At 39.2% G+C, this 23111-nt stretch overlaps 1 protein-coding gene across 4 annotated transcripts in view; it reads right to left on the reverse strand.

Moving 5' to 3' along the window:
• The window catches only part of PTPRK (protein tyrosine phosphatase receptor type K), a 418105-nt gene that overhangs the window by 73812 nt on the left and 321182 nt on the right, over window positions 1-23111 (reverse strand). For all 4 annotated transcript variants that reach the window (XM_040551725.1, XM_040551724.1, XM_040551727.1 and 1 more), the window contains exons 9-13: window positions 15926-16035; window positions 14131-14332; window positions 11128-11233; window positions 3601-3874; window positions 640-676 (exon numbers count right to left, since the gene is read on the reverse strand). In XM_040551725.1, coding sequence (XP_040407659.1) covers window positions 640-676; window positions 3601-3874; window positions 11128-11233; window positions 14131-14332; window positions 15926-16035 — 729 coding nt within the window. The remainder of the gene's footprint in view (window positions 1-639; window positions 677-3600; window positions 3875-11127; window positions 11234-14130; window positions 14333-15925; window positions 16036-23111) is intronic.

Raw genomic sequence — 23111 nt, forward strand, 5'->3', positions numbered from 1 at the left:
TTCAGCATTTGTTAGGTCCTTTCTTGTTCATGCTGCTGGAGTCTTTCAAACAACTCATGTTGACACAATCAAGCAACTACAATGAACAGCTATAAATACAGTCAAAGCAAGAGATAACAATAAGCTGAACAACTAAGTCCTCATTTGAAGATGAAACTGTATTTTTGAGTGAGCAGTATGTGATTAACCTGCTGTATGTGGGGTCGATATGATTTATTCTCACAGCTATGCAGTCGGTCTTAGCTTTGGGCCTCACTTGCTATTAAAGACACACAACTTCCTCAAATCACCCCTCCCCTATGCCTATATAACACACTGTGCTGCTACTTATGAAAATTAACTACCATGTCCTTCCTTTAAATGAAGGAAAAAATCTCCATCACCGCTGCTTAGAAATAATTGTTTGCGGAGAGCAGAGAGGAGAAAGAAAAGCTGTCCTGATTTTGTCTGACTTCTGAGTATTGCTAGAACAGTACTCGCCTGGCCCAATACCAAAGAATAAAAAGCAGTAGCCCATTACATTTTAAGACAACCAAGTGGTTCAAAATACAGGAATGGTACTGGCTTTGGTTCAATTATTTAACAAAACCACCACATTTCATTAAAAAGCTACTTTGCTTGGGGGGATGAACCTCTTACCTTTTGTAGCTATTCGAACACACTGAGTTTTGGTTTCCTGTTGAGAAGGGAAAATTAAAGAAAATAGTCAGAGCAGGTTCCTTTTTCTTGCCCTCCCCACTCCATAAATTAGCCCTAGATCTGTGAGCAGCTCAGGGACATTGAACCAGGTGGCTCAGGGCTTTGGGCTTAGCGGGGGAGAAGGCTGAGTCATTTTGCCTTTACAGAAGCAGCAAGCCGGATGATACCTGCCTAGGCACTGATCTGTGCTATCCATGAAAATAATGGAGAGAAAATGTGCAGGACAGCCTGTTTGTAGCAAAATTACAGATAAGTTAAATCAAATGGAAATTATGCCATAAGAATCCACAGTATGCAGTGGAAGAAAAGTGGAGAATCAGTGGTCATATTTATTTCAGGGCACAGAATCTGTGAGCCATGTAGCAAAAAAGAGAAGGTACATTTGTTCAGCACTGTGCACAAACTAAATTGTTTTGTTGCATCCAGACAATCTCAGAGTCACACGGAGCACGTTGGCAACCCTCTCCTTCATGCTTCTGAGGGTGGAATGAGCACAGAAGCAGCCCAGCCATCCCTTCACATAAAACATACTTGATCTACAACCTATATAGTCTACCCAGGAAAGACAGTGATTTGACAGGGATGTGCTTCCAAAGAACTTGCATATGCAAACACAATTTTTATGTATTTTGATTTTTTTTTTTTCCCTTCAGAAGTTTGGTCAGCAATTGAAACAAGTGAACAGAAAAAATGACTTAGTTATGCACACTCTGTACAACTTGAACAAACGAGGGTCAGTCATAAATGTATTTTCTGACCTTTTTGTAAAACGCACAGTTATTTTAAAGGCAAACACTGAAATGGCATAAGGTTGCATGAGAGGATGCAGCTGCTGCTATACTAGATCATTCTAAACAATACTATTGTATAATTAGAGAATATAATAATGGAAGCTTCATTCTATGAAATGTACTCCATCTAGTCCTGCCACCTGCTGCACTGCCATCCCAATGGTTCCCTGTGCCTCTCTCTCCTATTGACGATCCCTGAGCAACTTTTGCAAACACAGTACGTAACGAATGAGCAAAGTAGTGAGTTGAGGGTTACCATAAGTGCTCCATAAAGACAATTTTGCAATCTAAATGAACCTGCATGAAGTTTATCAATATAAACTTACCTAACTGGCACTCTCCCCACTTATTAGATTTACCAGTCCACTTTTGTTCAAAATGTCTATGAATATCACAGTACAACTCTCATTCCAACCCTACAGTTTATTTCAGAGCATAATTTACTTCCCCTTGACTATTTTGGTGATCCCTCTGGTTTACAGTAAAGCACCTGTTTAAATATTCTGTAGCTCAGAGGTTATCTTTCAACCACTAGATCTATGTCCTGGCAGAATGTGGTGCAACCCCAGCTCCCAAAACCTCCTTCAAATCCCTGTAGGAACAGAAATACGATCCAAAGTTTTAAGTCATACCAGAGAAAACCACTTTACTATCAAACTCTCTCACAAACTGCATTTTGAAGTTAAAGTAAAACATTATTTGTTCTTCCTTCTTCATTTACTTATCTGTCAAAATGTAAAAGCCAAAATAACGATCTATTTATGTATTTAATATTTTTGTTTTACTCTTCCTTGCATTTATTTCTTGGGGAATTAAATGAATTTCCTTACAATTTAGTCTGCTGGAAGCCAACAACAGGAAAGGGAATTACATATAGAAAGTAAGGGAAATATGGATGAGTAACTAGCAGTTAGTTTTCATTTTGCATTGTTTGCTTCACATGGGTCTACAGATAAAATCTAGAAAGACAGAACAGTCTCTTCCATCAGAAAAAGCCTCCAGTTTTCAAACAGCTCCAGTAAACAAATTCATTAGTTCCTGCTTTTTCCTCGTTCTGACTTGATGCACATGCAGTTTTCATAACCATAAGTAGGTGAGATTTTCTTCAAAAGGCTCCAAGGCAAAGCCCTTTGTTAGTTATGGTTTGCTTAGCCACAGCAGAGACCCCAAGGGAGATATGGCTTCTGCTCTTTTCCAATGGTCCTGGTGAGCATCAGCTGCTATCAATCTCGCTGTCTATCAGGCACCTCTTTTCTGGCTTCCCTGACATTTCACACAGAGAGCCTTACAGACACATTACAGTGATTTCCTTCCGTTTTCTAAACTATGAATTGAAAAACTAAATTTTTAATTATCTGAAGCTTCTGTGCCTACCACCTTTTCCACCTTCCCCGACTTTCATTTGCAAGAGAGAAACCATTCGAGAGCAACAGCACAGGGCTCGCAGAGCCATGGCGTTATTCCCACCTGGAGTCCACCGTGGTGTTTAACTTCCTGCCGCTTTTTTCCCTTTCTTATGCATACAGAGCCAGCCGCAGTACTCAGCAACGGAGTTAAAAACAACACCAGGGAGGTAATGAAGGTGAGCGACAGCCAAACTTTGAATACTGCACAGCTGTAGAGCAATCCTGAAGCAGACCTTTCCATAAAGGCTCTCGGAAACACACTGTGGGCCTGGGGTTACTCTTGCTCTAGCAAATTTTTTATTTTTTATTTGATGTTCAGCGTGAGACTCTCCAAAAGTTTATAACGTTTCATTTGCCCACTGAGCAGCCTACTTTCTGTTTATCCTGCAGTAACAAGCGTGCAAGTCCTGAGAGCTGGGGAAAAAGCACTGGATGCTATTTACCAAGGAGGCAGAGTCAGAGCACTGAAATTACTACACTCAGACGATTACTAAGAGAGGTATTAAACACTCATCTAGTAACAGTTACTATGATACAAGGGTGGTGTGAAATGCAAATGGCAGGCTGCCAAGCTGTCACGGTACAGAAGCCAGCACAGGGATTACAACGGTGCTACTGCCAAAACCCCCAGCTTCGGCAGCCCTCCTTGTCACCACGGGCATGCCTTTGGTTTTTTCCAGGAGAAAGGTCTGGCTGGCACTCACCTTCTCAACGCTGCTCATGGCCTGGAAATAGATGTTGTAGCCTTTCCGAGGAGCCAGCGGGGGGTTCCAGAAGCCTTGGTAGGTCCTGTTGTCACCCACAGTGAAAGGGGCTGGCTCCGGCAGGTTCCCAGGGGGCAGCTCGGCAGCAAAGTAGTACGGGGATCCTCCGCTGAGAGCTGTCTGGTAGGTGATGGGGATTTGGTAGCACTCCATGGCGCCCGTTTCTCGCTTCGTGCGGTGCGGGTGCAGCTCCTCAACAACGATCTGGTAGGCACTGGCAAAACAGAGGAAAACCCACTTATCTTTAAAGGCACCTGCTATGGCCAAATCTCTAGTCTCATAAAAATATTAACCTGACTGCTTTGTGTGAACTTAAAAAAACAACAAACAACAGACAGTGGATGCATGGATGCACAGAAGGCACGAACGCTTCATATATATATTCGCAAATGTAGCAAAGCTATATAATTTAGTAATTGAAAAGAAGCAGTATCTATTTTTTTTCAGGAATAACAACAATACAAGTATATATATACAATCTCCTAACAATGATTTTGCTTTTGGAACAACAACAGCAACAAAATAACCAGGAATGAATCTGACTTTAAACTACAATAGATTAAACTCTTTGTCTGATAATCGGAAACATCTGAAGTTAGCGTTTTCCTTTGAAATAATACTACAGAAAGCTCAGCTTCAAGGCCCAACATAATGACTGCCTCCAGGCTGTGCTTGAAGCACCAATTTGCAGTTGTCATATCATTAGAGACAGAATGTGCTGACAGGCGTCTCCACCTCTTGACCTTGCTGTGGCTTCTATCTTGGCTCAGAGCTATGCAGATCTAAAGTACAAGTGACATGCTGTAATACAAGCACAGATGGACAGAAATCTGTCCATTCCACCAAAATAGACTGCCTCATTCCTCTACAGTTGTCAATGATAAAATGTTACAAATTGCTGAAACAGATGGCATTCGGCCTATTAAATTGCCATCCCAACCCCCCAACACCTATCTTGAAATGGTCTGTGGCTTGGTCACTTCTCAAAATCACCTTCTCTAAATAGAACAGGTAATTATCATTCTTCTTTCTCCTTCAGGGTAACTACCTAACTGCAGTATGCTACCAACTCATTACCAGCTCTCCCTGCAGAAGTACAGAACTTAGGTTGAAATAAATGAAATAAAACAGCTTTTTGGTTTCTAAAAACTGTATGTACATGTATATACGTCTGTATACACACATGCATTATATATATATATATTCACATCCATACACACAATTCCTCATCTACATGCAGATACATGAAAGGATGGATGCAGGGCCTTATGAAAACAATCACCTTGTTATCAAGATTAGTAGGAAAATATGCCTACGCATGTAGACAAGACCTGAAGCAATTCAATTAAGCGGGCAGAATTTTCTGCTTTGGTTTTGTTTTAAAGCTTTCTAAACATAAAAAGTAAAATCAAGCAGAGTTCTGGAAACATCACTACATTGCTGCAGGGACTCCAAAAGGAAAGACAAAGACAATCCTCCTTTTTTCAGAACTTATGGGGCAACATTAAATTATTTTGTCAATTTTCTCTGCTACTACTGCCCAGAAAACCTAATAACTGTAGTGGCAGAGATGAAGTGTGATACCGGAGAATGGAAGAAATGAGAGAAGAAAAAATAAGAAACTAGTTTCACTTCTTTCTCAAGCTGAAACAAGTTACCATTCCCTTTTCCTAGCACCTAAAAAATTAAGGAGGAAAGTGTCTACTCTTTCAAAGTATCCAAGAGGAATATACAAAGTCACCTCATTTTGAAACTCCAGGAGAAATGAAGAATGTAAATGAAAAAATAATGAGTTATATTTCCAGGGATCTCTTCTTTCTCATAAACTGTCTGTGAACTGAGCTTGGCTATAAATCTTCTTCTGTGGTAACCTCTGTGTATTAACCATGCCCAGTTAATACAGCCTGCAACAACAAATCACTTCCACATGACCCCTGCATAACCAAAATCTTTCTTTGTGCTTCCAATTAATGTACTAGCAAAAAAAAAAAAAAAAAAAACCACAACCTAACAACATCAATATTTTATTAACTTCACAGCATGTAAATTATTAAAAAACATTTTTGATTATCTTGTCCCAAGGGAAGAAATTTCTACTGGTGTTCATTTCCTCTCAGGCCTGGTCCTGGAGCCAGGCAGGGTTAAAATCACAGCTCCTGAACTGGGCACCCAACCAATCGAGTGTACTGGGAACACAGACACTGCCTCTCTGCTCCGTGCATTCGGCAGTCCTGCTCTTGGGAGCTGCCAAAAGACTGGGACCGACACAAATTCTGCTGTCTGAAGTGCCAGGAGAGCAGGAAACTTGTCATCGCGGTATCCTGCCAACTCAGGAGCACAAAGCCAGCAGGGAGAGCGGAAGGACGGGGCAACATTTGCATGTGACTTCAGCAACCGTCCCCTGGAGTATCCTGGTTGCCATTCAGCTCAGAAGTTGACATTTACCACAGTTTCTAAATCAAACCAACTTCCCTTCCATTGTATAGAATAAGGGAATAAATGAGCTATCTTTTTTTTTTTTTTTTTCTTCCTAAGGTATGTATCTTTTTTTAGGGACAAGTCTCTTTGGAGACCAAAAATAAGAGATTAAGAGTATGAGAAGAATTAAATATTAGGTAAGTCCTTTTTAATAGCTTTCTTTAAAAATACTGCAGTAATGTTTGAATCTGATATAAAGTGCATGGCAAAATTTTAAGCATGAAATCACAACAAAATATGAATGTTCTGAAACATTTTTTTTTAATTTCTATAAAATATGCTCTCATTTAAATAAAATATGCGTCAAAAATACTCCTTTCAGGATCCATATACCTGAAAGACATGGAGAATAAGAAATTAATTTACACGGTGTAGCCATCTGCAGCTACACAATTGGTTTTAGTTATTATTTTTACTATTTTTAGTTAAAGAATAGCAAATGACGGAAAGTCTTCAACATCTCCAATGAGGCTCTTTTCTCTTATTTTCTCACTAAAACTTGTTCCTATCCTCTTTGGAAAGGGGATCTGGCAGTATTTTTCATGCAACATAGTAGGCTAACAAGACACACAGGAATACAATCATTTTCCTCTGGGCCCTTTGTGTTGCCATCTGTTTAAATCCATTTAATAGTACTTTGGTGGTTCCAAAGCAACACTCTATGTACGGTATGTTACTCTATATACTCATAACAGTGTTAGGAAAGGACACTCCACTGGAAGATATGAAGAAAGAAGCCAAAGCTAAATTTGCAACATTAAATTGGGGTATGCACTGGCTGCAAAGGTGGTCAGGTATCACAGTTAAGTGAAAGTTTATGCACTACACTTATCCTTGGATTCTTTTTATGTGTATTACTGTTTCTTTACTGAAGAAAACCTGCACAACACCTCCCTATTGATCAAGCTGATGCAGAACAGTTTAAGCAGCCCCTGCTAACTGATCTTCCTTTTCACTGCTCCCTAAAAACTCAGGCTCAAATAGATACTGCCATGGTGAACATGTTCATACTTCAGCCTTATTCTGACTAGGTTTTAATATCAACTAGAGATTTCCTTCTACTCACCTCGTGGAGACAGTGTCCTCTCCTTAGATGGGCACCACCAGACTGCCTGACAGTCCAAGCTACAGCCTAAGCCCTGGGAAGTCCGACCAACAGCTATGTTTTAGCTGCCGCCTGTTGCAGTCCACTTAATTAGCTTTGTTGCAAAATGAAAACAACCTGATTCTGCATATGGAGGTATAAGAAACCCAATCAAATAAAACAAATCTCAAAAACAAAAAGTTGCCCATGCTGATTTTGATCTATGCTCCTCGTAATCGTTACCTGAAGAAGGATTTAAAAGCAGGATGTACATAAGATTGTTTTGTTGGTGCTCAGTTAGGATTCTTTAGAAAAACTGCAGTAGCAAATCATGTCTTCAAATGAATCACCGAAGCACCGCTGATGCTACTGACTGGAATCTAACCCACTATACCGATGGCAAAACAGTACACGCTTCACAGAGTGCATGAGCCCCCAGCCCTGTCTCCCTTTGCATTTCTAGTTTGTAATTTGGTTTAAAACTTCAGGAAGCCATAAAGCAACCTAGAGATTACACGATAACACTTGACAGGGAAGATATGATTAGAGTCATGTTTACAACTATGATGACTATGGCATGTAGTGTCTTAAAGAAATGATTGACAGCTACCCATAGATTTCACTTGGGTTAAGGAACATCTGTTTCCTGGGGGCTGTGCTGATAGAGAGGCAGAGGTACAACAAAACCTGATCGTAGAATAATTTCGTTTGTAAAAATAAGAAAACAATATCAGACCGTAAGCTTTTTCTTTCTTTTTTTCCTTCCTTCTTTCTTTTTATTCATTCATGTATTTATTATTTTTTAACTAGGACCTACTGCTATTAAACAAACTGATCATTTGACAGTCTACAGCTTCAGGGATTAGAGGGCTGAGTGCAAACAGACCCTTTAAAAAAAATCGGCTGTATTTTTCAGTCTGTGTATAAAAAGCAGCATTACAGTAGAGTCCCTGCTCTACTCAATCACAGCTGCAGGCACGGCGATGCATTTTTTTTCCACCTACCTAGTAATGCTCATTATGACAGCAAGACAGGCTTGTAGTAGAAAAGCAACTGCAGTGTGGATAGAGTGAAGCTTCACTAAAACTGGTCATAAAGTTTAGTGAAATGCATTGAATCAGTCCTGAATTTGTGTGCTACATTTATCTCCCCTATTACAAAGCTGTCAAAAAATAACTGATTGCAATATTCAGGAAAGGAACAATGTCTTGTGCATTCCCCTGGAGAATGCTCCTCATTTAGAGTAAAAACAAAACAAGTGTTTTATTACTAAGAATAAAGCCCAGCTTTCTGGTTATGGTGAAGGAATTATTTCCTGTGTATCCTGATATTATAAATTTAATGCAATCTCTTAGGTACTAGAAATCAATTCAAGTGGAGAGGGAAGACAAGAGACAGGAGACTCATAGAATGGTTTGGGTTGGAAGGGACTTTAAAGACCATTCAGTTCCAACCCCTCTGCCATGGGCAGGAACACCTCCCAGGTTGCCCAAGGCATCATCCAACCTGGCCTTGAACACTTCCAGGGATGGGGCATCCACAGCGTCTTTGGGCTACCTGTGCCAGTGCTTCACCACCTTCTGAGTGAAGAATTTCGTCTTTACCTCTGATCAAAATCTACCCTTCTTTAGTTTAAAACCATTCTGCCTTGTCCTTCCATTGTCTGCCTGAGCAAAAAGTTGCTCTCTGTCTTTTTTATAAGCCCCCTTTAAGTATTGAAAAGCTGCAGTGAGGTCTCCCCCAAGCCTTCTCTTCTCCAGGCTGAGCATCCGCAGCTCTCTCAGCCCTTCTTCACAGGAGAGGTGCTCCAGTCCTCTGATCACCTTCTTAGCCCTCCTCTGGACCCGCTCTAACAGCCCCACATCCTTCTTGTGCTGGGAGCCCCAGAGCTGAACGCAGCGCTCCAGGTGGGGCCTTACAAGGGCAGAGCAGAGGGGGACAATCACCTCTCTCGACCTGCTGGCCATATCACCAGAAAGATGCACACATTTCTGATAACATACTCAAACAATAGTTATACTCTATCAAATAATCCTTCACAAACTATTGATTAACTTTAATATAGAGAACCTTTGTGTCACCCTAATTGGCCAGAATGAGAAGTTCATGTCATAGGACTGAGGATGCTGTAAGGAAAATTGAGAAAATAAATGTGAGGTCTTGTGGTGCAGGTTTCCTCAGAAGAGACTTACTCGCTTGCAAGTACAGTACAGAGAAACTGGAGCACCCAGAGTACATGTAATCCTCTAGCCACATCCCATCCAGTTCATGAAAGAAACATGGGATAAGAGATTGACCTCCCTGAGGGTAAGTAATGGCACTGAATGTGAGGGCCCACTGCAGTGTGCACAAACATGCTGCAGAGCAGTTAGTGTAGAGAAGATGGGCACCACCACCATCAGCAGATCCCAGCTGTTCTGGCAGGCATGCTCTGGGTGAGACTACATGGTGTCCCCTCTGGGAACCAGACGCAAGACTGAAAGGATATGCTTCTGATTAGAGAGAGATACCACGCTTTTCAAAGATGGACAGCTTTGCATACAGCCAGCAGCAGGACACCTGGAAGGTTTTAAAAGCATGTACAGAGGTGCATAGCAAGTTTAAGCACTTGAGTAACTTGGGAGCATTTCAGATCACAGGTCTGGATTCCACTGTATTAATTCAACATAAACCCTGCCTTAGGAATCTGAGTTCTGTACTGAATGTAGCCCTGTACATTTTATCATCCTCCTCCCTGCAAAAAAAAATCCTAGGTTTGTAACAGGGCAATTTTCAAAACTCATGATGTACGGGGGTTACAATTCTATTTACAAATATAATATCGCTATTTCCTGTAGAGGGGATGAATCTAGATGATCTTCTACCACACAACATAAATAAATAACCGGATTTTATCAATCATAAGGTTGACTGTATGATAAGCTTATAGTTATGTGACTCATCCCACAACATCCAAGTAAAACATACCCTCCTTGTAATAGGAACAGTCCTAAGATTAATTTTCCTATACTTTTAGTGCTCAGGCACTGGACATCAGCTGAGCCACAGTAATTGACAGTGTAACACAGAATGAAATGCATTAGCCCATATTTCTCCAAAATGTCACATGGGTCACAGAGCATGAAAAGGTTCTGTTGCTCAGTAGCTAATTAACCCCCAATTAGTCAGTTCTGTCCCTGAATCTTCCTAATGCGACCATATCAGTAAAACACAAACAGAATCAAATATCACAAAGATTTTGCACTAACAAGTAGAAGTAAAGAGCAGGATGTGGACAAACCTTTGCAAACAGAATTAAATTCTCTCTCAAGAGAGAGCAGAAAGGGAAAGACTCCTCAAAGTTAACATAAATGAAAGATTTTAATATGATTATGGGACACGCCAAGTGAAATTTGATAGCTTGCTACATGATTTCTAGAGAGAGAAGCAGTCTGAGAGAAAAAAAGGTCAAATAGTTTGTATTCACCACTATTATTCTCCCATTTCCTCTGAGCTTCCAATTTTCCAGTCATACATATGTGCTATAGAACAGATGATTTGAAGCACTGGAGAGGAAGTGTTATTTTCAAATCCACTTTCTGACAAACACCTTTCAACCTCATATTTCACAGACACTGAGAGAAAGTAAAATGAAATGATAATGGATAGGAGGTGGTCCTGAGGACCCTAAATCAAACAGGACAGACAGCTGGATGATTCAGGTCATGAATATCTTTGAGGGAAAAAAAAAACACATAACAATCTCTTATTAAGTATAGGTCTATTGGCAAGATCAGTCTAGCTAAAAAAAAAAAAAAAAAACATCAAATGAATATCATTTGGAAATGTACAGCTTTTTAACTACAAGACAGGATATAATCAACTAAAGAATCTCTTCTTCCCCCCTCCCCCCCTTTTTTTTTTACCTGATAGGAGCACCTTTGGCCTGTGCTGGTCTCAAGAGTACAGTTATTGTAGTAGCAGTTTCATTGAGAGATGCGTCAACTCCTTCATAGTCTGGTAAAGTGGGAGCTGATTAATGTTGAGTGGAAGGAAAAAAAAAAGAGAAACAAATCAGTAAAAACATTTTGAATTTTCATGAGATTGTGGCTGTTCACAGTATAGTACAAAGTCATGATCTTCATCAGCTACATGAGTCTTTTTTAATGATTTGGGTCAAGTACAATCTTTTATTACAGAGTAAATGGGACTTCACCAACATCTGATAACTCCATCCCTACCTGCTCCCGCTCAAATCATAATACCTATCAAGTTAAACAGGTTTATTCAAGGAGGACAGAGAGGGAGGACGTGACTGCCAAGAGACCCTAAGACTACAAAATCCCATTTTGTTCTCCCTCTTTCTATCTTTCAAAGAAGTATATTCACCACTTCTACCACCTCTCTTCTTCCTCCTCCAACAATTTAGGAATGTTTCACATTTCCTCTTAAATGACATGGGAGACCAAGCTGATAACAACTATACTGCAGGAAAATCAGTCTTAGGCAGATATGTGCCTGTGGACACTGGATGGGTGAGCCTATTCCCATGCCCATTTCTTCTTCCATTTCTAACAATCGATAGCCAATCTGTTCATGAATCAGTTTCTGAGCCACTGCAAATTTCACTCCAGCGTATTAAGAAAAAAAACATGAACAAAACCAAAGTAGAAACTAGAAACAAGTTCAACATCCAATTCATTAATGGGCTGGCTGTTCAGCTTTCATCGAAGCACTATTTGTTGTGCATTGGGTGGCTATTGTAGCTGTTCACTTCAGCGGTGAAACTTTTGTCTGCTACCACAAGCCTGTCACAACCCTGACTGGTAACTGTGCTGTTCACATCTGCTCTAGTGCAAAGAAAGAAAAGGGATTTTTGGTGATTGAGAAAATAATAGATTTCCATTAAATACTATTCTTTAACGATCTTGAAAACTATCTGCATTTTTTTTTTTAGCATGTGGATGCATCTTTATAACATTGTTAATGATACCTGTGTGTTTCAAAATGAATTGTCACTAAAAAGATGTTTCCTAGCAGGATGCCAATCATTTAAGTCATAATAATTTTAAGATAATATATTAATAGATAGAAGAGCAATTAAAGATTAAAAGCCATGCTTCATTAGTCTCAGATCCTAGATGCACAACAAAATTGCTCTTATTCAGAAAATATTATTGTTTTATAGAAATAATGTTCATTGAATGCTCATTTATAAATTACTATTTACAGCATGTTCACTACGATCATGAAATCACTTGTAAGTGTGGTTGAAAGGAATCATTTTACCCCTTATTAAAGTAAAGCTAGCATTTCCTGAAACATATGCATTACTTCATAAAATTTATCAGTTATTCTGAGTGAAACCAGACAACAGTTCAGCATAAAGCAAAACCAAAAAAAACCAGAACAACAACAAAACCAGGCTGAAATTCAGATACAAAGGGTATCATATACATCCTTTTAGCTTTCTTAGTATTAACCAATGTTTTACTATAACTAACTCAGACCCATATTGTGTTCTGGACAGAGTTCCTAAAATTTCTGAATGGAAAGAGAAGACAAATCTAAAGAACCCTGAATACATTATAATCCTTTGAGATGTTATTTCTCAAAACAGTAAGATGGCTGGGACACAGGCATGCTAGCAAGATACCACATTGTTACCCCCCACCTTCCCACACACCCTGTTCAGACAAGTATGTCCTCGCTACGTGTCCATTATTCCTGAAAGTTTATGATCTGGAATCCGTTATAAAGAAACACAAAGACCTTAAAAGAATCTGAGTAAAATATCAGACTGCAAAACAACCTACTAGCTAGATGAACAAAACATGTAATTTGTTTTTGTTTGTTTGTTTGCTTTTTGTTTTTGGAAGGGGCTGAGGAATGAGGAAAGCTAGTACTTATGTTCTGGGATGGAATTCAACAAATTGTTTCAGTTAACTAAAAATACAGCATTTTAAGTTGCTACAGATTTCAAGGAGCTCTGCCTTGAATTTTCTCACATTTTGATTCATGTGCATGCTTTTGGAAACTGGGTGAGGAGACTAGGTGAGTAGTTTCCCATAGAAATGGTAGATGCATTTCAATACATTATTAATCTCCCTTTACAGGAGGATTTAAGTTTCATTATGGCAGATAATAAGGGAAATAGCCTGCTTTGTACTGCTTGCATTTCTAAATGACTAGCTTCTTTGCTATCTGCCAAGCTCTGAAGTCATCATACCATAAAATCAACAGTCTCTCTAGATATAGCATTGACTCATTTTCTGCTATCAACTGCATAAGCTAACTTATGTTTTGAGAATTATATTAAAATTTAAGGATATAAAAATATTAAAGCATTCCACTTGACATTACTTTTTTTCTAAAGTTTTCAGTCTGTTATTAAGATGAATAGTGTCAATCAGCACATTGCAGTAAGTGAATAATAAAGATATGAGGAAGTAGTACTACACAAAGCTGGCAGAAGAAATTCACACTTTCTGCTATCTCCCCAGTTCTGTTACAGCCATGTGTTGCTAAGTGGTGTCACCTTGAGTAAGTCAATTTTCTGCATCTGACTTTACTAATCTGCAAAACAAATATAGTACTCAGTAACTAATGGAGCGCTGTAAGGCTTCATTAGCTAAAGTTTGTAAAGCACTTCAGATTCTTTACATGAAAGTAAAATATTACACAAAACCAAACATTTGATAACTATAGGTGTGCAATTTCCCTGCACTTGTGCTACTGTTTGGAAAATACACTCAAAAGCATTTTCAGTAATGTTAAGGTTACTTTCAGAATATGATAGGAATGTTTTGTTGGTTTTTGCTTTCTTTTACATTTCCTGACCAACCAAGTCTCAAAAAAAAACAACCAACCAACTTGTAAAAACAGTAAACATTTCCCCCCTGCCCCATTTTTTTTTTTTTTTTTTTTACCTGAAATGTTGGTTGTTACATTGATTGTGGTTGCTGGTCCAAACCCTTTAACAGTACTCGCACGTATAAAGAACTGATAAGTAGTCCCAGGATGCAAGTGTGAAAAGATGTGGTGCGTGCTGTTCCACAGCTTTGACACAGTTTGTGGAGGTCCTGCAACTGGAACTGCAGGATCAAATGACCGTATACTGCTGTAGCTGACCTGTGAAAAAGATTATTTCTAAAATTTTGTTACAGTTTTCAGCACAAAGGGATTAAGTTAGCTAGACAGAAAGGAAACAGAGGTCGTATGTTCATCTAGTTATTTTGGGGATACCATGAGTACTTGATATTGTACAATCTGCTTCAGTTGAAAGGGTATACATATGTCCTTCATCTCTCTTCTCTTTCTTTATAATTATAGTTCATGTATGGAAAATTTCAGTGTTACATTTAAGTTAGGACATTCCCAGCACCTTTGCTATCTACACCAGAACCCCTTATTTTTCACTTTCTATAATACATTACCTGTCCTCTTCTAATAATAATAATATTTAAACACTTTCCAAAAAAACAGCAATGATATCTTAATGTACTAGTTTTGGCTTGGATGGAGTTAATTTTCTTCATAGTAGCTCGTATAGTACTATGGTTTGGATTTGTGACCAGAACAGCATTTATAACACACCCATGTTTTAGTTGCTGCTGAGCAGTGCTTGCACAGCATTGAGGCCCTCTCTGCTTCTCCCACAGCCCCCCAAGTGAGGGGCTGGGAGTAGACAAGAGGTGGGGAGGGGACACAGAGAGGACATCTGACCCCAATTGACCAAAGGGATATTTTCTACCAGATGACATCATGCTCAGCGATAAAAGCTAGGGAAAAGAAGGAGGAAGGGGCAGGGAGGGGCATTCAGAGTGATGATATTTGTCTTCCCAAGAAACAGTCCCATGTGATTAGCCCTGCTACCCTAGGAATGTCTGAACACTTGCCTGCTGATGGAAAATAGTGAATGAATTCCTTGTTTTTCTTTGCTTGTGTGTGCAGTTTTACTTCACCTAGTAAATTGCCTTTATCTCAACCCATGAGTTTTCTCACTTTTACCTTTCTGATTCTCTCCTCCATCCCACTTGGGTAGAGTGAGCAAGCGGATGGGTGGGGATTGGCAGCCCATAGGGGTTAATCCACAACAATTACTCAAGGGGTTTTGTTTGGCTAGTAGGTTTACCTTGCTCCTGTAAATCATTACTACACAAAATTATAACCTCTGTTCCTTTAAGAAAGGAGTGATGGAGAGGATGGTGATCATTCCTCAGATCGGTTCATTTTTAGAAATGCTTCCTGCCCATTTCCTGTGGAGGCCACCAGAAGGCTTACGTATTAAATACACTCAAAATATACATGCAGGTTTCTCTGAAGGGAGATACCTAAAGATCTCACCAAAAAAAGGTGGCTCCAAATATTAAAGCCTTCTTACCTTTCATGTAACCTTCTCTTCCAAAAAATAAGATTTCACAGGTCATGGCTGTCATGGCTTTGAAAGGATGTAATAATGATACAAGATTTTTAAAATTAGCACCTCCCATGTGGACTGTAGTATTGTTACATTCACTTGCCAAATTCATTTGACAGGGCCAGCCAGCCAACAATGTATATACATCATGATTATGAATTCTGAACATCCACTCCCTTATTCTCTAATTAAGGTGATATATGAATGAATAGCCTGTCTACAGAGCATAAACATCCACCATCAGCCGCCACTCCTGCCACACTTTCCTAGCCCTCTCCTATGCCTGTAAGTTGTTTAATGATTACCTCATACTGCGTAATGATGCCGTTTGGATCCACGGGTTCCTTCCAGTTGAGGAAGATCTTATCTTCAAAAGGAGTTCCTTTTACCGACTTGGCAGGTATAGGGCCTGGCACTACAAACAGAATAAAACGTTTAAAAATAGGAAATTCAAGAGACAGGCAAATTAAAGAGATGGTGTACATCCTATTAAAAACAAAAGGGAGCACAGGTCTATTTTTATTAGCATTCATTCACATGCAAAAGACAGTGGTAGAGAGTATAAAAAAGCACTTCAAAGTCTATTTTGTCACAGTGCAAAGAGAGCATGAAGTTGAAATGTTATCCCCACGTATGGTTTTCAGAACTTAATGCAAAGTCAAATTCTCTTGTAGTATAGCCAGGGGAGGCAGTTCAGGCTAGATTACGACTTTAGGTGTTCAGGGAACTCTGTAATACACATATCTTAGGACAAGGACTACATGGTTTTAAAATCCTTTTAAAAAGAAAAAATCAAAGGCAAGGAAAAACCTATGATATACAGCATCTTGCAAATGAGAGAAACGCTTACAAAATAGTTTTCAGTCACCCCTTCTTATGATTTGTTGTCTTAAAAGAGGGCTGGGCATGGTAAAACACAGCAGCTCAGCTGCCCGTTCTTTCAACTGCTACAGTGTTCCTGCTGCTGAAGGATCAAAACTGCTTACTTCAAATCTTTCAAATAAAACACATTTTCAAAGCTTTGAACTGAACTGCACTAAGATGACCCTACTTTCTTATTTTAAATGGAACCAATATCCTTGGTGTAATAAAAAGTCTGAAGTGTCATTTCCGGCCTCTTTGCCTGAGTGATTCTCACAGTGCTTGGTAATCCCATCAACGCCAGGTGGGAGCGCTTATTTATCTCCCTTTTCAGGTTACAAGGTATTTTTCCTATACATACAGCTCCTTTTTAACCACAGCAGCTCACCTGGATTTGAAGGTGTATGTGCTGAAGGAAGGACATGAGGATAAGAGAGTGTCTGAAGAAACCCTGAAAACCAAAGAAACACCCTCCCCACCAAAAAGTCAAAGTTGCCCAAATTTTCAGTCTTTCATGTTAAAATGTTACTTCTATTGAAACATATTGACATAGATTTCTCTCCCCTTCTTAATTAGCCTATCTTTTTCAGGGCAACGTTCAGCGAGCCTCAGACATGACATTTCCTGGGTATTAATTTTCAACGCCTACCAAAGTTTTACAGAGAGTAAAAATAAATTAAAAATCACTGGATCAAAGGAAGCACAAGGCACTATGCTAGCAGCACCAAGGAGTGTGTGGTGTGTCCCAATAATAGGATTTATTTCAGTCGACATGGAAGTTATAAATGATGATCTGACCCTTGGTACAAGCAACATCATTTGGTACATTAATAATAAATTCATGGAGTCAAAGAAGCCAGCAGTAAACAGATGAGAGCTTCACAGAAACTGTTCACCCATCTGTCAAGCAAAGGCTTAGGAGAAGTTAACTAAAATCATACACTGCTGTTTTGCTTCAGTGTACCGACACAGACTGGGGAGTGGATAAAGGCTGATATGCCATGACAGCCCCTTTGCGCTCTTTGTGGCGTTCACAGTTTTGCTGTAGGCAGCGCTTTGTTTTTCACAGGAATGCTCTACTGTTTTTCTTCTCTACATCTGAAATGAGGTATGAATACTCTGATGCACACAACATTTTCCCTGGAAGATGTGCACGTGTCTGCATGCACACATCTGTGTTTGAGAGAGACCATACAAATGCACTAGGGCATACGGACTAAATATGAAAATTGACATTAAAGCATATTAAAGCATATGAGATAAAAAGAAAACAGACACAATTGCTCAAAACCCTGCAAAATACTTTCTGTGTGGTGCTTTTAAAGAATATGCTTCGTATTCAGATGAAACTTGGTGCAGGGTTCCAAGTTTCAGGTTTGATTAAAGCCTTCTACATTTCTGTTTAAACAGCCAAGTGGGAGAAACCTCTGGGCTCATCACATCGCATGACTGTGTTTTCTTCTCCTGCACTATAAAATTCTTTGCTTGTGGCAGCAGCGATGTTAAACTGACTGGAACTACATGATCCCACTTAGTTTCATGCTTCTCTTCCCACTGGCATTAGAAGGGCATGAGAATAGAAGCTAGGACAGTGATGAGCAGCTTGCTGGGAATCCCAGCAAAAATAAGGTCAGAAAGTAAAGGAAAGCAAGTGTCTAGAAAAAATCAACAGTAATCTCCACATACCTCACCCAACCCATAAATTCACCAAAAATGAAGCTTGTGATCAACTTAAATTATCTGAGAGCTCAACTGGACTGAAAGCAGAGAAACAAATATAAATTCAAATGCCTACAAAAAGGAATAGGAAGTCAATTTTATTTTGAAGGACACATTTTGGTGGGTCTGAAGTTTTTTCTTCCCTTCCATTTTTCAGTTCAGCCACTGTAAAAATGTATTATTTGCACAGCTTTACCAAAGGGACAAAGGCTAGTGAGGAAGGGGAGAAGCAGAAACAAAATAATTTGCTTAAACAGTGTTTTATCTTGAGCAAGCGCATAGATTCATCCATCAGGTTAGTTGAAATAATGCCTAAACTTCCATGCTTGTGTTTTCATGTGTTTGTATTCAGGCTAGAACTAGTTACAAACAGATTTATTATTATTATTCTTTTAAAGAAAAAAAAAAGAGAGAAAAAGAAAAACCAAACCCCACCATCACAAACAAAAGACCAAGAGCAATGTAACCTGTTAGTAACACTGTATTGAAGACCCAAACTGCAGGCTTCCATTTGGGCAGCTGTTGCTGCCTATTCCTTCCAACTCCCAGCAGGACCATAAATACTCAGCTCCCATTTTCCTTTCTAAGTGAGCTCTTGCTCTTCTCCTTGTACTCACAGATAGCTTATACTAAATCAAATCACCCATGACTACTACAAGTGTATATTAAAGTGAAGTACATTACTTAAGATTCCCTATCAGTGGCTGAATACCTGAATAATTCAAAAAGTGTAAGCAGCAGTTATAGGAGTTGTACTCTGACCTACTGGCCTCTGCACCCTCTCTTTAAAAAGATTCTGATCCTATTGATTTTCTTTCCATCTGCTGACCTTGTGAAGTGTGACCCCACCATCGTTCTGTGACAACAGTAAACTCTCTTTTTTCATATGCATTATTATATGTAAAATTTCCAACTAGTCCAGACTTACACTTAGTTGAAGACATGAAATTATTTAGATGGATTAAACCATACAGTTTTCAGACGAGATTTTCAACTTAAGCCAAAAAAAATATTTTTGCCCTAAGAGAAAGTATACAAATATAAACCACACATGTACAAGGAACATAAAAAAATTCAAAGGGAATTTCAGCAAGATTTTACAGGGGAAACATCACAAGCTCTTCTTTCAGGATTTTGATGCATCTCTAGAGCCTGTTTAATGAAGCTATATATTCATATGGTGAATAGCTGATAATCTTTTCTTGTATATACGTGGCATAGTGAACTTTTATAAATGCTACACATAATAAAATTATGAGCCATCAATCTGACATCAGAGCATTTCATTTTAGAGCAATATATTTGCATTAAATTATGTCACAGTCACAAATAAATTGTTATTCATAAATAGTGTCATTTAAACCTCGTTCTACACTAACTTAACAGAGAATTTATATTACAATACATTACTTCTGGAAGAACAATGTACTAACTGACACCAACCCCCATAAAAATGAATTTATACTGCTTCAGTTTTCCTGCTACAAAATAATGAAAGTGCATGTAAGCAGAGTATTTTTATTATTATTATACTCTGTGAAAGCCGTGCAGAATATTATTATGCTATACAGTAAAGGATATGTGGAGATATATGCACAGTTATTTTGGGAAAAATTCCACTGTGATACTCAAAAAGTAAAGTATATCAGCAACAAACTTACAGCCATTCTCAGAAGGCATATGCTCAATTTTCAGGAGATGGTGAAAGCCAATCTCTCCTACTGTTTAAGTGTTACAAACAATTAAAATGGCCCATCTTTACATTTGCTCTGAGGGAAAAAAAGCTAGGATTTACCATTTTAGCTTCATGCTTTCAACCAGTTCACACCTGCAGTTGCCAGCTCCCGGCCCACATACCTTCCAGATGATATAAAATTACTAACACAACAAATATAAATGCTTACGATCAAGCTAGTCGCTATGCCAACTGGCAGTGGCTCATCAGTCTCAGCTGTAGCAGCACTTGCCGTAGATATGGGCACAGATATCAAATGGGGCTGAATCCGTGAGTTTTGGATTTGCTGAACTGTGGGGCTCGGGCTCCGGTGCCCCAGCACGGTTTGCTGCTTAAAGCTTTTTTGTCCCAAATGCTGACTTCAGTATAATCCTCAGTTCTGGGATTTGGAAATGATTGGCCATTTTAGGGTAAAAATAACCTTACAAACTGACAAAATGGCAACCGGACAACTTTCTAAAACTATGCAAATCAATATTCTGACACTGCTTTCAAGTAGCAAGCACGTGGGCTGGCAATGAAGGCCATTTGCAGGCCCACGCGTCACCCCTGTCCCATTGAAGGCAGCTTCAACAGCCACGAATCCTGGCCTGCTTTCAGGCACGATTGTGTCAAAAACACCATTTCAAGAAAGCACCTCATATTCAGTATCACTTTTTCAGCTATAAAGCTTCTAATATAGCTAGCTAAAGGAAATGGAAGTAGGAAGTTGTTTCAGCCAGTGTAAATAATTGTGTGTTTCAGGGCCAGCTTTTCCTGAGGTATTAATATAAAACCTAGGTCGTATTTCTGGTCTCTGCAATACCTTTAAACAGCTTATTTCATTTGCTGTTTGTTCAGTGGAAGCTTAAAATAAATCTGACTTGAACAGCCAATAATTTCAATATTTTTCTTACTTTCTCACGAATCAACTTTTCTGATGTCTTAAATAAAAAGCACTAAAGTGACAAGTGGCTTGTCTTTACGCCACCACATTTTTTCCCCTCTCAATTACATGCCATTAGTAGATCCTACCCACTATCTGAAAAAAAAAATTGGGGTTATTTTCACGAGCTAAAGGACCAACAGGTCATCCCAAGCTCCTTTTTCCAATGGCAATAAGTCATTTATATTCAGTTTTGGTATGCTATTGCTGAAGACGTAAAACTTCCTTCCTTATCTGATGACATTCACACTAAATTTGCCACTATGCAGTGGCATAAGGCATTAAGTCTCTCTTTCTTGGTCAAGGACTGAGGTCAATACCTTTAGCGAGGGCATTTATGGACAACTTCACATTGAATCTTTTATCTCTTCATTATGAGTTTTGCTTTATTAACTGCAACCATTTGCCATTTTTTTTCCCATTAAGATTAGTATGCCACGTTCACTTGACACCCATACATGTGTCACTCAGGTAGGCAAGTTACATATTTTTGAGACAGTTTGCCATTTCAAGCCATCTTTGCCGCCAGCCCTCCATTCCTAGCTGCGTCAGACATACTGCCTGTTCATCTTGCTGCATTACCTTTTTCCCAGGTGTGCTATTTTTGTTACTTTAAGTATGTTACAAACAGAGTTTTATATCCATGTTCTTCCAAAGTTCCTTGAAGCATTTTTTGTTTCCTCTGAGCAAAACATATTTTGTCTGTCCTCTTCCACCCCCCACCCTTCCCAGTATTTTCCTGGGGTGCTAGAACAGCTTGAAAAAGCACAAAGGATACAATGCTTCTCGTAGCAAATGCTTTATGTGAAAAAAACAATTGGGGAATATATATTGTATATGTATGTGTTTGTGTGTGTGCTTCTAAAGGCAACTTACAGCCTACTATCAAACACAGAAAAATACTAGATAGTAACGATTCCAACTATAAAATCCTCCCTCTTGTACTTGGTGGAACATATTTCCTCTTCACACATTTAGCCAGTATACGAGGTACGTTGCTTTTACTTTTATCTTTGCCCTGTCACTGTAACATTTTTCCGTTCCTCTGGTGTTTCCCAGAGGGGGGAGCCACCTGGGATTTTCCCAGGAGCATGAGTAACGGTAGAGGTGGGCACTGGGTGACTTGACCCTGCACTGTAGCTCTAGGTATCTCCAAAGAGCTGAATGAGCCATACTCTGCAAAAGATCAGCAAGCCTCACTTACGTCCAGTGAGTGAGTCCTTTGACTGAGACCAAAGCTTTGGCACATTTTAAGCCCCCAAATGAGTACTTATCCTATTACAAGTGAGCTTTTTCAATGAGTTGTTCTCTTGCTGTTAGCTGACACACTCCCTCACTAATTACAAAATCACCATCAGATACTTTGAGTTTCATTATTTGCTTTCTCTATAGAGAAAATTCTCTCTCTGAGCTATTGTCACTGTTCTTGTTAATCCACTGCCTTTTGCATCTGTTCCCAATTAAAAATTAAGGAAACATTTATCTGTGTCAATTCCATCCACTGTTCTTCAAAAGGGCTCCTCTGAGTTCGCAGCGCCCTTGTCATGCAGCTCCAAGAATGTGTGCACTGCTGATTCATACAAAGTGATAAATTCACTGCTGTTTTTTGTACTTCGTTCAAAATGCAAAACATCTTTGCCCAGCATGTATGCATCCCCAGATTGTGTGAGCCTTCCTCTTTTCCCTTTTTCTAGGCCTTCAAACACAGTCCATCCCCACCTACTCAGCAAGAGCTTTGTTCCAAATCTTAGTAATGGTAAGTATGGTCTCTCCCCGTGAAATATGGTACTTCAGCTGTAAATCAGTCACAAATTTCCTTGTTTTCATATTCTTTTGGTATAACTTGTTTAACAGTGCATTGCTAGTGTTTCTTTTTTTTTTTTTCCTGTGGAATTTAGCTCCTTGCAAATTGCTATACTTTAAAGATTAATTTTGACAACCCAAACTAAATAGAAATACTTAAACCAACGAGTATTCTGATCCTTCTCTGGTCAGAAAGAGGGCTATTTCAGGCCGTTTGACACTCCTGGTTTTGCTTTCTTCCAGATACTGAATTACAACTTATTAAAACCTTCTTCATTTGTCAGTCATGTTTCCAAAGGTTTCTGAAGCAGAGCTTCTGAAACTCACTCCACTCTTCCACTAATCATTTCCTGAGCTAATTCTGCCCCTGTTACAATAAGTTGCTCAGTTATTGCTCAGTGCTCTAGATGGTCTGCTTCTGGAACCCCCAAAGCCAACTGCCCAGCAT

Source organism: Cygnus olor, chromosome 3, assembly GCF_009769625.2.
Source record: "Cygnus olor isolate bCygOlo1 chromosome 3, bCygOlo1.pri.v2, whole genome shotgun sequence".
Lineage (NCBI taxonomy): Eukaryota > Metazoa > Chordata > Aves > Anseriformes > Anatidae > Cygnus > Cygnus olor.